Source organism: Misgurnus anguillicaudatus, chromosome 4 (genome assembly GCF_027580225.2).
Source record: "Misgurnus anguillicaudatus chromosome 4, ASM2758022v2, whole genome shotgun sequence".
In the NCBI taxonomy this organism is placed as follows: Eukaryota; Metazoa; Chordata; class Actinopteri; order Cypriniformes; family Cobitidae; genus Misgurnus; species Misgurnus anguillicaudatus.
The window spans coordinates 15405659-15420247 of NC_073340.2; the positions used below are offsets into that span (position 1 = coordinate 15405659).

The window sequence follows — 14589 nt, forward strand, 5'->3', positions numbered from 1 at the left end:
CCTCCACACAGGAAGACCTGCCGACTCAGCTGAAGCAGATTTATTGTTGAATCTACCATTATCTGTAAACACAGTTTGACCATGGTATTTGTAGTTCAACTATGGTAATACAAATGGTAATCAATCAGCCAAAACACATAGTTAGTTTTACTATAGTAAATCCGAGCCTACTTGCAAATATTCCTTTTGTAATGCTACTACAGTAATGCTTGTACACCAAACCTTTACCTCAAAGGTTTGCTTTCAGTCTCTGCTTTCTTTCGCAGTCTTCCAGCATCTCCTGGGTCAGCTGCTTGAGAACTGGCCGACGTGTATTCCTCCATGCCTCGGTCCATTGAGCCCTGAAAGGTGACGTTAAACATGGAAACACAAGATGGGTGCAGCACCGTGTAGTCTCTTGTTCGACCTCTGCTTGCTGTTTTCAAGGCACCCTCAGGCCCGCTGTTCTGTGACACTTCGCCGGGGCTGTGACCAGAGGCGCTTCCACTTCCATCTGCTCCACCTGGCTGCTTGCCCTTATTGGGTCTGCAGTACGTCCTGCAGTTGGACGTCCTGAGCTGAGACTGAGAGTGGTCCTCGCTTTCCGACGGTTCGACGGGAACATAAAAATCTCCCCGACCAAGGTCGCCTAAGCGAGTCTCTGTGGATGTTTTGCTCTGAATGCTGCTGCTGCTACTGTATCTACCGGACTCCCACATAGTAGAAGGAGGGTCTTTAGGGCCGGTAAAGAGCGATGTGGAGCGTGCCCCGAGACCGACCACAACATTCCAGGAATCGTAGGAATCCTTGTCCTCAGATTTGTCTGACTTTAACGTGGTGGTCTGGGCAAGAGGTCTTGTGTAGCTTTCAGAAGGGTTTTTGTACCATGAATAGCTGTGGTGCTCCGTGTTGTCCATGGGCCAACTCGAGGTTTGTCCTACAGAAAAAGACAACAGCAGTATAAATTAGGGATGCACCGAAATGAAAATTGACAATTTTTTTTCATTTTTCTAATTATTTTGCCAATTTTCTAGCCATTGCACAAGTTAAAAAATAATTTCACAATAAATATAGTTCGAAGTGCTGCAAACTAAGTTCTGCAGTTTTCATTTAGTTAACCTCATGTTGTTTGAAATCCATACTTTTTTGCAGTTATAGTTTGTGTAAAGTGATAATAAATGAGTATGTCACTTATTAAAGCCAAATTTCAATTATAAAAACCGCCAAGTAATAAAACAAGTTATCAAAATCTGGAAAAAATAGATACAGATGTGTCTACATTTGTCGCATCATGTCAGAATTGTGTAAATATGTAATTTTGCACTAATAGGACTTAGATAAATGTTATATAACAGTGTTGTTCAGTTATCGCTGAATAAAGTATTTTCTAGGCCACTGAAATGCTGACTAGCCAACACCACAGACAACATCAATTTTCCCTGATCCCATGACTAGTCAAACAAACCACAGAAGACAAGCTAAACATCTTGTTTGCGAAGTTACGATTTTCAAAACAACAATCACATCTTCGCAGTCATAACATCATCTGCACTGTAGTTTGCCAAACAATAGTCGTTTTCTATTATTGTAAGCATCCACATCATTACACCAATGCCCACAATTAAGTCTACTTACAGTTAGGAGAAAAGACAAAACATAACTAGACAAAATGTATCAAGTAACAGGGCTCGAAATTGCGACCATTTTGGTCGCATATGCGACCGAAATTTAATCTGTGCGACCTTAACATATATTTGGGAGCATTTGTGCGACTGCCCATTTTGTTGTGACGCGAGTTGATTGTGATCCTGCGTGCTGGCGATGTCCCAGGTTCAGTGTTCTCTCCAACGATACATAACCAATCAAATTTCACCATTAAGTTCTTGCGTTTAATGAAGACCGCAGATTGGCTAATATGAGCGTCAGTCATTCCTTGTTGCCGTGAAGCGCGGAAATGTGAAAAGACGAACGCGTCGCGAGCATGACGAGAGCGAGACGATTACAGCCAAGGTTATTACTGTTTCTTTGACGACGATCCGGATTCAAATGTAACTCCACCACCGGAAAATACGAGTTGACTAGGGGTGGCACGGTTCACAAAACCCTCGGTTCGGTTCGTATCACGGTTCTATGGTCACGGTTCTCGGTTCAGTACGGTTCTTGTTGTTATTTTTTCTTTTAATTTTGAACACTCCAGAAATGTATTATCTTATTAATGTATTAACTATCCATAATTTAGGATACAGTATTAAAAAAGTTATATCATGTAATCATGCACAAACTGAATTTGACTTTAAGCACATTATTGGGACCATCTCTGAGAAAAGCCAGGCGAGATTTTGATACAGCAAGAGGGAATTGATGATTTCAACATGCTTTTCATTTATTTGGCAAAAAAGAGAATGTGTATTGCCATCTACATGAACTTATGTGCCTTTTTAGCACAAATGCCAACTTCAGTGTAGCTCTAAGATTTATTACTGAGAGGCTGCTTTTTTACTGGAGAGAGTATATGTGGACGAGAGAGAAACATAACGTTTACACCTGTTATATTTAAATCCGTCTCTTTTGTCCACTTTTGACTACTTCTGTACTGATTACTTTAAGGGGCAGTTTAAGAAATAAGATCACGCAACTTTCACACGCTAGCAAAATGAAACTACGCAGAAAACAGCCGCTTTTGTTTTATCAATGAAAGGCTAAAAATAGCGCTGAATACGAAAAGACGTAAAACAGTGTTCATTACCTCAGATTAGATAAATGGTCGGAGAAAAGGCTGTCGCATGTGGCTGTATATATGGTTTTATTTCCTCTGTCATCATAGGTAACATGAAATAAAAAATGTTTCCACACACCAAACTTATACGACGCTGGGGCATCCTCCAACTCCGGGCAGACTTCCTTTTCTCTCCCTCTTGCCATTTCTACACGTAACATGACCGGCAGCACTCACTCTCCACGGCAGTCACCTCTTCGTTCGCGCTATTCGCGAAAGGGAAACAAGCTATCTGGGGTCACATACAGGGCATGAGGCTACATTGCGCATGCCATGAACCGTTGAACCGTACGGCACACACACGCTCCGAACCGAGACAAGCGAACCGAACGGTTCGGATTTTTTTCATGAACCGTGCCACCCCTAGAGTTGACGTTAAACCTTTCAGAGAGAGTGGCTTAAAGATTTCGAGTGTCTATGAAAATGTAACTGTTTACTGTAAATCCTGTAAAACAGCGTTAATGGCGGAATCAAAACATTTTAAGCGCCAGACTTAAAATGGCGAAAAAGTGCCAAAGTGCCAAAAACACAAGACGTGTCGTGACAAATGTGTTTATTATTGATGGAGACACCGACCTGTCTGTCAGTGTGTTTAATGGTGTATGTGCGCATGCGCTGGTGAATGGACATTCGACAAACATCCTTGTGGTCCATGTTGCTGTGGAATACGACAATGCTGATGGTATGTTTTTGTTGTATTTTTTAAAACATTGCCTATTTAGTAGTAAAAGCGTCCTGGTAATGCAGTTATCAATACCAATATATATTAGCCTTCTATATTAGGGTCACTTTTGTAATGTCACAATTAATCAGTGTTTTACGTGTTTGCTAGATTTTCTATGTAATCTTAATCATGTTACCTGTAATTGTTAAATTATTATTGCTGCTATACTATTTCAACAGCATTTGGGTATTAATTTAGGAATTTATGCAGCAAAAAATAAAATAAAATAAAATAGAAGACCAACTTTTAAATGCTGGCCATAGGACGTGTAAAGCCCGGTGGTGGTGTTTTATTTTTAATAAAATAAATCTATTAACATTTACATTGTAGTTGTGGTACTTTTTAATTTTTGGATGGATGCGCCTACATTTTTGCTGGTGCTCCTAACTCTTTAAAGTTGGGAGCACCAGTGCTACCAAATAAAAAAGTTAATTTTGAGCCCTGAGTAATGGCAGCTCTGAAAAAGGCCTGTTCATACAAAACCTTTTGTGGCACATGGCAAAGGAGATCAGCAAAGACACTGTAAAGTTTAAAAATCATGTGTTACACAACAGTACTTACACAATGAGTTATATCACCACTTTGGTCATTCAGAACATTGCCCTATTCATTAGATTCTGAAAAGCTGAGAATGACAAAATAGGCTTATGTCTGTCACAGCAGCCACATATCACATCACAATTTTTACTCAAGCCTATCCAATTGTCTGTTTAATAAGCATCAATGTATCTGTAACAATTTAAATAAGTCGAGCTGCCACTGCGGAGTGTGCAAAGTTACAAAATTTATTAAACAACACTTCGCAAAGACAATGTTTTTGTTTTTTGTTTGCTGTTAAACAGCCATCTGTAGTTATCCGTTTCTTTTTTCACAGAGCACGGCATATAATAAATGTTCTGAAATCTCTGATATCTACACAGAAGGTACCTGGCTTTATTAAGGGCAAACATTATTCAGAGATGGTTTTAAATGTCCATTTACAACCCTAGGATTTGCCCCAGAATGAAATGGTCTGTTATTACCTTATTTGAAAGGGTCATGAAAATAATGTTGAGCTCTGCTCTGATTGGCAGAGGAGCTCCTTCAGTAGCTCTGTGTTAATGTAAACATCAGAAAGAGTAAAGATAACGCCCAGACAACGAAAAGGAAAAAAACATAATTTTCATGAGGAATAGGAGTGTGAGTTTTTTTTTTTTTCAAATGTACTAGGCATGTGTGGATTGGCCATCTGGCAATTCTGGCAAATGCCAGAGGGGCATTGTGGGCCGGTGAGATTTTTTTATATATACCCAATCAGAGTCACAAAACAAACATTAGCACTGAGGATGAGACAGCAGAAACTATCGTCGTTAATCAATATGCTATAAACATCTGTTGCTTCTATTTGCTTGACTGACAGTCACTGCAGCAATAGCGTTACATGGCAAATAATCTAAATTTCATTTTTAAATTAAAATGGCAAAATTCACCTGAAGTTAAGTAGTTTGCATTTCTGGGTTTGCTAATTATATGTATTTTTTATATAAGGACGCATTTTCTGTAAAATAGCTTTGAAACAATATGCATTCATGTGTAAAGCACTATAGAAACACTCAAACACAGTGAACATAAACTTCCGCCTTCTGTCATTTAATTGTTTGGAAGGCTTTTGAGCTCTGTATGTGATTGGCTGGAATTCGCATTTGTCTTAAGAAACACCGACTTCTTAAAACTTAAAATTCTTGCTCGATCGTGTAACTCGATTGGCTGGGAGTCTTTCACCGCGGCTTCTGTGAACAGAAACTTTAACTTTGATTTGTCAACATTTTGACACTGATGTGCACTGTTAGATTGCTGCACTAAGCCAGTGGTTCCCAAACTTTTTCAGCGTGCAGCCCCCCCCCCCCCCCCCCTTGTGTATGTTGCATTCCTTCACGGCCCACCAAAGACAATTTGTGACAAAAAACTGTTCTAAAACTCAACATTTTAATTTAAAGAAACATTAAATTATACAAAAAAGTAGTGCTTTTGGTTAGTAGCCTTATTTTTTTAGGTTTAAATACACAGAATTCATAATAAATTAATGTATTTCATAAAATGTCATAAAACTGGGGCCCCCCTGGCACCATCTCGCGGCCCCCCTTGAAAACCACTGCACTAAGCAACTGTGTGTTTCAAAGGAGGCAGCAATGACAGCAGCAAGTTACAAGTGGGTCCAAATAAAAATTAATCGTTATTTTGCGCTAGCATATAGCATTAGCTAGCATATAACGCTATCTGAGCAGCTACAACTTTGTTTTTAACAGTGTAACAACTTATTATTTTAATATGAAGGCATACATCGTGACTGAAACGTCACAGTCTGTTATGTTGAGAATGAAGGAGGAAACAATAGTGTTCGAGGCTCAGGATACGGCATTACCATGTACAAAATATTATTCACCCATGCCTAGCTAAATACAGTTTTACAATCTACAGCAACTTTAAATTAATCTGCAATCTTAATTGCCAAAACAATCAGAAATGCATACAAATTAAAGGCGGAGTCCATGATGTTTGAAAGCCAATGTTGATATTTGAAATCACCTAAACAAACACGCCCCTACCCCAATAGAATCTGGACCTTCTGTTGATAGACCCGCCCCACACATACGCAACCTGGCATTTGATTTGATTTGATTGGCTGTAAGTGTGTTTTGGTAGTCGGCCCGTCTAATTTTCCAAAGCGTTTTTCAAACATCGTGGACTCCGCCTTTAATTTTCATGTATATTTTACATTAAAGTCTATAGAAGAAGAGAAAAAGCATTTAATGCACAGCAGCCTTGGGGGCCGATCACACCAAACGCGTTAATGGCAGTTGCATTTGCCTTTTTTGAATGATTTTCTATGGGCATGGGCGTTGTTTATGCACATCGAGCGGCTTGCGTTTTTGACACCTTGCGTTTTTTGAAGGAGCGCTGAGAGCAGATAAGCACCCAATGTCATCTGTGTCTTTCCATTGGACAATCGAATGAGGGGAGAGGCGGACCTTCTGTTGTGGTGATGGAAGTTTACAGTTGTTTGGAACGACCGGACTGCTCTCTCCTTTGTGTTTGTGCACCTCTCACCCTCAATCAAGGTCAGAGCAAGCGTCCTCTTTTTAAAGTTTCTACTAATATGACAGTTAACAGCAAAGCAGCGCTCACGCTTCAATATTTTTATTGACAGGACAGCTGCCTCGGTGGCTGCCTAGCAATATAAAAGCTGCGCCACACTGCTCTTTTTAAAGTGTCCAAAAAAGTGCAGTGTGCTTGCGTTTCCAAGCATTTAAAACGCATTTGGTGTGATTGGCCCCTTAACCCTGCATTGGCACTTAAAAAAACATTTGAATAGCATTTTTTCTATTTAAATAATTATTATTCCAGATGCACATCTCCCTACTTCAAGTTCAAGCTACACATTTATTAGTGTCAAATCAAAGCAGGCTTGCATAAGTGAGTAAACGGTCAAGTGAGTTTTAGACTGTTGCCAAGTCTGTAGCCTTTCTGCGGAAAGGTAAATATAAACTGTACGGTCTAAATCTATCAGAAATAGCAGATAGCTTAACCTAAACTGCTGCAAAGGGCGAGTCATTAAGTTAAAGTAGCGTTGCACAAAAAAGACTGCAGGTCGTTTCTTAAGCAATCCATAATAAACCTATTGCGCGCATTTAAAATCAATGAAGCGCATGCTGCTTTATTAGCCGCTTTCTTATAATACAGTAATGCATTTTGGAGAAAAAAAAGAAGACAAAGAGATGCAGTTGAAAAGTGTCTCTTGAAGAGAAATATTGCTACTTTAAACTACAGCTGTGACATTAATAATCTAATTTCTATAGAGAAATAGTATTTACTCTGAATACGTTTATACATACATTCATATATAAAGAAACATGATTTGAAAGAAAAATATACTGCCTAGTAAGGCACTATCTATAAATTCTGAGCAAACTAGCATTCAAAATTGTCCAGTATCGTGGCCTTGTTTCGGGAAATTGTTGAATGCAGGTCACATTTCGAGTATGGGCTATCATACTTGACAACCACATCACTTTCATTTCACTTTTACTAAATGAGATAAGAAAGGGAGACCTGAAGTCCAGACGCTACGCTTCACAAGCGTCTAAATGTTCTCCTCGTATTAACATCGTCAATGACAGGGAGTCAGTGTTTTAAAAGTTTCCTCTAAGTTCACCTCATTGATTACTTAGCCAGCCAAATGATTCACAAAACCCTGGAGGAGTACCGAGCTGAAAAAGCAATTATGGAGAGGAAATGTAAAATAGGGTTTGGGCCAATTAAAGATTTTAATTTCTTGGTCTGCAGAGAGCTTGGGGCTGTTGTAGTAAGAGTCAAACCCAGCATCCATTATGCTGGTATTAAGCAGGGTCTTACACTGATATAAAGCAAGTAATGCTGGTGTCGTGAGCATTAACAGCAGAATAATACTGCGCCAATAATGAGTGATGCTCTCAGTTAAGTTTTCTCACAAAAGCAAACAGACCGAAGGTAGTGCTTAGACCAAAGGCTATGCAATTACTCTGAAATCCAACAACCCCACAGAAATTAGCCAAGTACAATTATCCCATTTTCTGTCACGATGGGTATAAGGGGCATCAGGCAGCAAGGAAGGAAACAAAACTAAGCTTAACAACTTTTGAAAAAGCAATAGATTGATTATACAGTGGTTGTTTAGGCTATTTCATTGCAAATTTTAAAATTACAGCATTACCTTGCAAAGTTTCGCCAAATAAATGAAATATGACCTTTTGCAAGCGTACATACAGTTTGCAAAAATTTAGGTATGTGGAAAAACAACATTTGACTTAGGGAAGCCCTGTATAAATGTGCTGGTTTGGGGTCACGTCGTCAACTAGAATTATGAATTTACAGAATGAATAACAGCTTGACGGAAGCCAATCACTAAAGACAGGGCCCGAGAAATGTATCTTAAAATCAGAGGATCACTTGGCTACCGTCTCTTAAAGTTGAACTACCTTTAGATTGCCAGATCATCTTAGAAACAAAGTGGTCATGGTGCAAAACACAGAGTCAAGACAATAATTGTCTTGAAAGTAAAGAAGGGCGATTTATAGTCGTGCGTAAGTTTAGGCTATCCATAGCCTGTGCATAGCTCTGCGTAGCCTGACGTGCACCTCGCAAAATTTTTTACAGCGCGCCAGTTCTACGCGGACCGAAAGCGCTGTGATTGGTCCACCAGAACCCCTCCTGTCAGGTAAAAAAACTGTGTCATAGGTATTTCCGTTTGCGATGGTGAAAACAAAGATGAGCCAAGTTGAGGAGGGGTTTAACTCAAACTGCAACAAAAGTCGCTGTTTATTTACTGCCATCATTGCTGGTCTTCTCAAATCATACACAAGTCGCTGTTTCTTCTTCATTTGTGGGTTAACTTGCTAAGCTTCTTCTTCTCTGACAGTCACGCTGCTACTGTGGTTACACACGTGGATACTGCCAACCAGCAGTCTGCGCGTGGGTTTGCACGTCGACGCGGAGGACGACGCAAAAGTATAAATGAAAATGGACCTACGCACAACTATAACGAGCCCTTAATGAAATTTAGGGTTGTGAATGTGATGAAAGCAGAATTTGGGTGCACCAAGGAAATGTAAATATGCAACTTCTATGCAACAGTTATTGCGATTCCTGTAGGGCAGGGATCCCCAAATCTTACCCTGGAGGGCCGGAGCACTGCAGAGTTTAGGTCCAACCCTGATCGAACTTACCCACCTGTGATTTTCTAGTGATCATGAAGACTTGGATTAGCTTGCTCATGTGTGTTTGATCAGGGTTGGAGCTAAACTCTGCAGTGCTCCAGCCTTCCAGGGTAAGATTTGTGGAACCCTGCTGTAGGGGCTGTTTGTACCTGGTATTAAGATGCATTTTCGTCAATCAGATCATTCGTCAATCACAAGTCGAGAGAGCACATTCACCGCTTCTGTCCGGATTACTTTCAGAGGGGGTGCAGGGCTCAACGCAAATCATTTTTTATACTGGCCCGTTGGGGCCAGTGGTTCAGTTTTTCAGTTTCCCTTCCAAAATTTTCACTGGCCCCCATAAAACTGTGTCACAAAAAATGTTACATATTTAAAAATAATAATTCAAAAATCAAATATAATTGTATACATATACAACAGACATGTTTCAACAAAAAAAGGCTCCCAACTTTTCTGCTTTACTTGTAAACTGACAGCAAACCTACTGTGAAAAATATTGCATAATTTCTTTTGTCGTATTTTACCTAAGTAAATGTCTGCTTCCAAGATGTTAAATAATATACATTGATGTGACTGAAGCACTGGCCCGATCGGGCAAGTGACAATACTTTTTACTGGCCCCGAACGTCTCTCACCCTTGCCCCGGGCCACTGGGCAGTCCTTTATGTTGAGCCCTGGGGTGGTCTGTGGAGACTGTGGGTGAGTCCCTCTGCTTTCGTTTAAACGTGAGCGTTAGAAATTAAGGGTTTAAATTGACGCAAACTAATATACGTCAGGGTCTGCTGCTTGTGTTGTTAGTAAACATGCAGCACAATGTTTTGTACATGTATATGAGAGCTTTCGCTGATATTTCAAAGCAATCAATGAAATAAGCTTGTGCAACTTTCACATGCTCACAAAATGAAACAAAGATGAAAGAGGCGGAGAGCAGTCTAAAGATCACGATGAACACTATTGGTACGCACTAGAAGTCATGTTCAATGGAAAAACATTGTGCTCGGTACCTCAGATTAGATCAATAGGTGGAGAGTAGGCATTCTCTTGTGGCTGCTCGATCACATTCGACCACATACGCCTCTACACCACAAAAGCAATCCGGTAGAAAGTGATTTCAAATACTTCTGAATGTGGTCGAAAGTGGACGAGCTCAAAACGCTTTATACCCTGTTTACACCGGTCTTTAAAGGGACACTTCACCGATTTGCATTAAGCTTTGCATCGTCATGTTTTTGAATGGTCGTGCATCATTCCGACAGTTTCCCCTGAGACGGGAGAAATACAGATTTCAGTGTTGCACTTCCTTCTTTCTATGATGTAAAAATCGTAATTTTGCGTCATTGAAAGAAGGAACTGCTGTATCTTTGTCGAGGGTGTAAGACTACAAACACTCATTTTTCCAAGGTTGGGGCTATGGGTGGGGTCCACTCACGCTAAAGACCTATTACAGAGCAGTGGGTGGGACTTACAAAAATACACGAACATACCCGAAAAGAAACGATCAGCCGCCATCTTTATGCTAAGCTAAGCTAACAGACGATGTGGAGCGAGCCAGGCTTCATGTTACAAAAATAGTGGAAAGTAATCAATATGATATGGAAGAGGGTGATTTCGCGAGCGTGATGCTCTAATCCGCTGTTCATGGCACCTTTATGAGCCACAATACAGCAAAGAGCTGAGGCAGATGGAGGAACAAAAGCCCGAGAAGTAGGCTGGAGCCTGGGCTTCGGCTGCGTAGAGGAGCCCAGAGAAGACGCCGCAAAACCCTCGGCCTCTGCTGCGTAGAGAAGCCCGGACTGGCTAGAGGTTGGACAGACTAGTAGTGGCTGTACTCTCGCTGTGTGCTTTCTGTATAACATTTACGCATCAAATCAGGATATGGACGTTTGTGTGGTGAATAGTACCGGGCAAGAGAGGTACTTGGCACGTGTTTGGGCGTTGTGATTTCACAGAAATGTGGAGTATACAACTTGAGTATACAGCAGGATGTGACGTTTTCTTCTTTGGGAATATACATGTTTGGCACTCTCAAAAATAAATTAGAAACTGAATGAAGCTTGCTCCTACCCAAGCTTCGTACCGTATATGGACAGCGGCTTCCTGGATACATATTTTAAAATCCTAAACTGGCATTTATGAACACATATCTGAGCGGTGTTCCGATTAATGGGAGTGGCTTGCTATGCTGTGCCTTGTTGGAGTTGGAGTTTTCCATACAAATGTGCCCTAAAATCTAGTTCTGTCTTTTCTTGGTCAAATATGCAAAGAATTTTAAATTTATGTTACATTTCGACTACAAATATGACTCATTTTCACTAAAGATGAATGTTTCTACCAATTAAGTGGCCCTTTAACGTCATTCATTGTGATCCAATCGACCAAAAAGCATCTTAATACCAGATGTAAAAAGACTCATACAAGCACAGCAGACTGTATAGAGACTGCATACAAAAAAATTCTAGATAAAAACAGTCTCAACTAATTTACTACTGTGAAACACCTATAGTAAAACAATGTAGGCAATTTAGATTTTCATTTCAAATTAAATATTAAACTTATTTAATTGTATATCAATAATTTACCAGCAACTCTGCTCTCTAGATCCGACAACCACTATTCTAAAATCTCTATTACTGAGAGGTGGACACAACAAATCTCAACATTCACATCCACCTGTAAAATAGGCCAAACATCTATCAGAAACACCTTATGTACTCAAGTGGTCTTTACTGGTTCTCTTTCACAACCGGCTTAAAGGGATAGTTTACCCAAAAATTGTGTCATCGTTTACTTCCCCCTCTAAAACTGTATGAAGTTCTGTTAAACACAACAGAAGACATTTTAAAAATGATGGTAAGCACATAGTTGACGGTACACACACTGACTCACATAGTATTATTTGTTTTTTCCTTGTATGGAAGTCAATGGCTACAGTCAAACTGTGTGGTTACCATCATTTATCAAAATATCTTCCTTTGTGTTCAACAGAAACATACAAAACTCATACAGGTTTAGATTTACATGAGAGTAAGTAAATAAAGACAACATTTTCATTTTTGAGCAAAAATCCCTTTTAAAAAGCTTCTTACTCTGAGAAAAGTCATAAATCTAAAGACAACAAAAAACAGTTGACAAAAAAAATCTCAAAACCAGAATTTCCAAAGGATTTGGGGGGATTTTTTATGATATATGTTTTTTTATTTTAATTCCTTAAAGAAAATAAAATGCAAGTCTATTTTAGCAACACTGAGAAGCAGTCTTGCTCAGTAAATCAAAAGGTGGCTGTTCAAACACACAGACAAGCAAAAACAAACCCGCAAGTAACCCACAACTAGGCCAGGTGGGTGACGTTAAGTGCATGCATTTTTCAAGTAAAGTAAAACAGGCCATCTAACCATAAAAGCACAAAACAGCAACTGATTACGGGGACACATGTGCCATACTTTAGAAAAGCAAATTTCTGAATATAAAACTGTAAAAAAACACTATTGAGTTGAAATGTGAGATGAAGAGTCATCCAGGAACATAACATACCTGCAGCAGACGTGTTAAAGAATTTTCCAGGGTCTTCTGGCACTTTGTGAGCACTTCTGTCACTACTGAGAGTGAAAGGGGTCCTACTGGGGGCGACGGCCTCCACACTGGCAGGCTGGTTCACCCTGCTGTTAGGCTCCAGAGTTAGACTGGCCGGAGATCCTCCAGCGGATGTCATCTTGGACTTAGACTGGGCTACACTACGAGATGTGACCGGTCTAGACTCGTCATCACTATCAAATCCAAAGGGATCTTCTGAACCATCACCCTCAGTGATCTTGGACCTTTTGTGTTGATCAGGCACATCCGTCTTTAAGCCAGGCCTCTTTGCTCCAACCTTGGCTTTGTAAGTCGTTTCACCCCATTTGGTGCTAATCGTGGCCCTTTTATTGGACAACACTTCGTCAAACTTAGAGGTCCCATCTCCTCCTCTTCGGCTATAGGTTTTTCCGAATCTAGATGTCATTGTAGCATCTGTCTCATATTCCCTGTGGACGATCCAAAACAGTTTCATAAAAACTCAATTACAAGTCTCAATTGTAGAACTTAACTTGTAAACTTAATCTTATTCACATACACACAAACTATTTGCATTGTTGTGCTAAAAAAGGGGGGGAACAGATTTCAATCTAGTTTAAAAGCACAAATAATTTAATAAGGTTATTTTGAGTCTCACCAAGGAAAACAAACCAAAAGCTACACGCTGACATGTGTGTGTGTGTGTGTGTGTGTGTGGGGGGTGATCAATAACAGTAAAGCAGTGGACGTTTAATTATGTGCTCAACAAAGCAAAACACAAGAACAAACACATTTATAACAACACTGACAGAAAGAACCACAAAGAACGAGGTTTTTGTTGTACTCTGGTATTTCTTGAAAGTGCCTGGTAAAGGTTATGGTACATCACACAGTATGGTAATCATTAAGTACCATTACAACTTTCTGTAATTCGGCTACTAAATGAATAATCCCAAAAATAAAAGCATTTTGGCAAAGCCTCTTTTGAAATGACAAAATACAACAGCTATTCTATCTCATCTCCCTTAAGAAACAATAACAAACGTAAAAGAAAAGGCTGAAGGGGCTGAGTGTTAGCTACTAACGTGCTAACTTAATGTTAGTCAGTGGAATAGATTTTATCAAGACACTTTTCTTTTCCTGACGTGCTTGTAACTTTCTTTTCCTTGTCAGGCGAAAGAGATTACTAGCCTAACTTCTTAACATCTATTAAATCTGAGCGACCGAAATAAAACCAGATCTATCGCGGTTGACAAAAACAACATAAAAATGCTAATGGGGCTAGCATGAGGATTAGCATGAACATGCTAACTGGCTAATCACACCATGTTATGAAATACTTGCAAATACATTTGCGTAGAAATTGCAAGATATAGACTAAAATGTACATTTACATTTGGATATAAGTGTATAGATTGACTTGTATAAGTTACGGTGTTGAGCTGATTATTTAAACCCCCACAGAATGACAGAAGAAGGTATAATACTCGCCTGATTAGTGAACAGAGTGAATCCGGGCCTCTGAGCTCTGCAAACAGTAAATAAACAAACGCTCAGTACCGCCGAACGCTGTCTCACACACACACTGTCACCACAGTCGTGAGTGTATTTGAGGTAAGTGTCGCGACTTTGCATAAAATGAATAATCGAAGGCTTTAATTTAGCTTTTATCGTGTATTTCTGCCTCGATTATTTCAGCTCTGAAACACTAACGGCCTCCATTCGGTTCCCCCTCCCTCGAGTGTGGCGTCACGACACTCGCGTTGCGACACAGACGTAGAGAAATCGTCCAATCACACATCGCGGTGGGCGTACGTTGGAGTATTTTC

The 14589-nt window shown here is 39.9% G+C and overlaps 1 protein-coding gene across 1 annotated transcript in view; it reads right to left on the reverse strand.

Annotated features, from left to right (window-relative positions):
• Window positions 1–14521, reverse strand: part of waplb (WAPL cohesin release factor b) — a 56144-nt gene extending 41623 nt beyond the window's left edge. Inside the window, exons 1-3 of the mRNA XM_055175620.2 lie at window positions 14252–14521; window positions 12743–13230; window positions 229–916 (exon numbers count right to left, since the gene is read on the reverse strand). Coding sequence (XP_055031595.2) covers window positions 229–916; window positions 12743–13208 — 1154 coding nt within the window. The 5' untranslated portion in view covers window positions 13209–13230; window positions 14252–14521. The remainder of the gene's footprint in view (window positions 1–228; window positions 917–12742; window positions 13231–14251) is intronic.
• Between the last annotated feature and the right edge of the window lie 68 nt (window positions 14522–14589).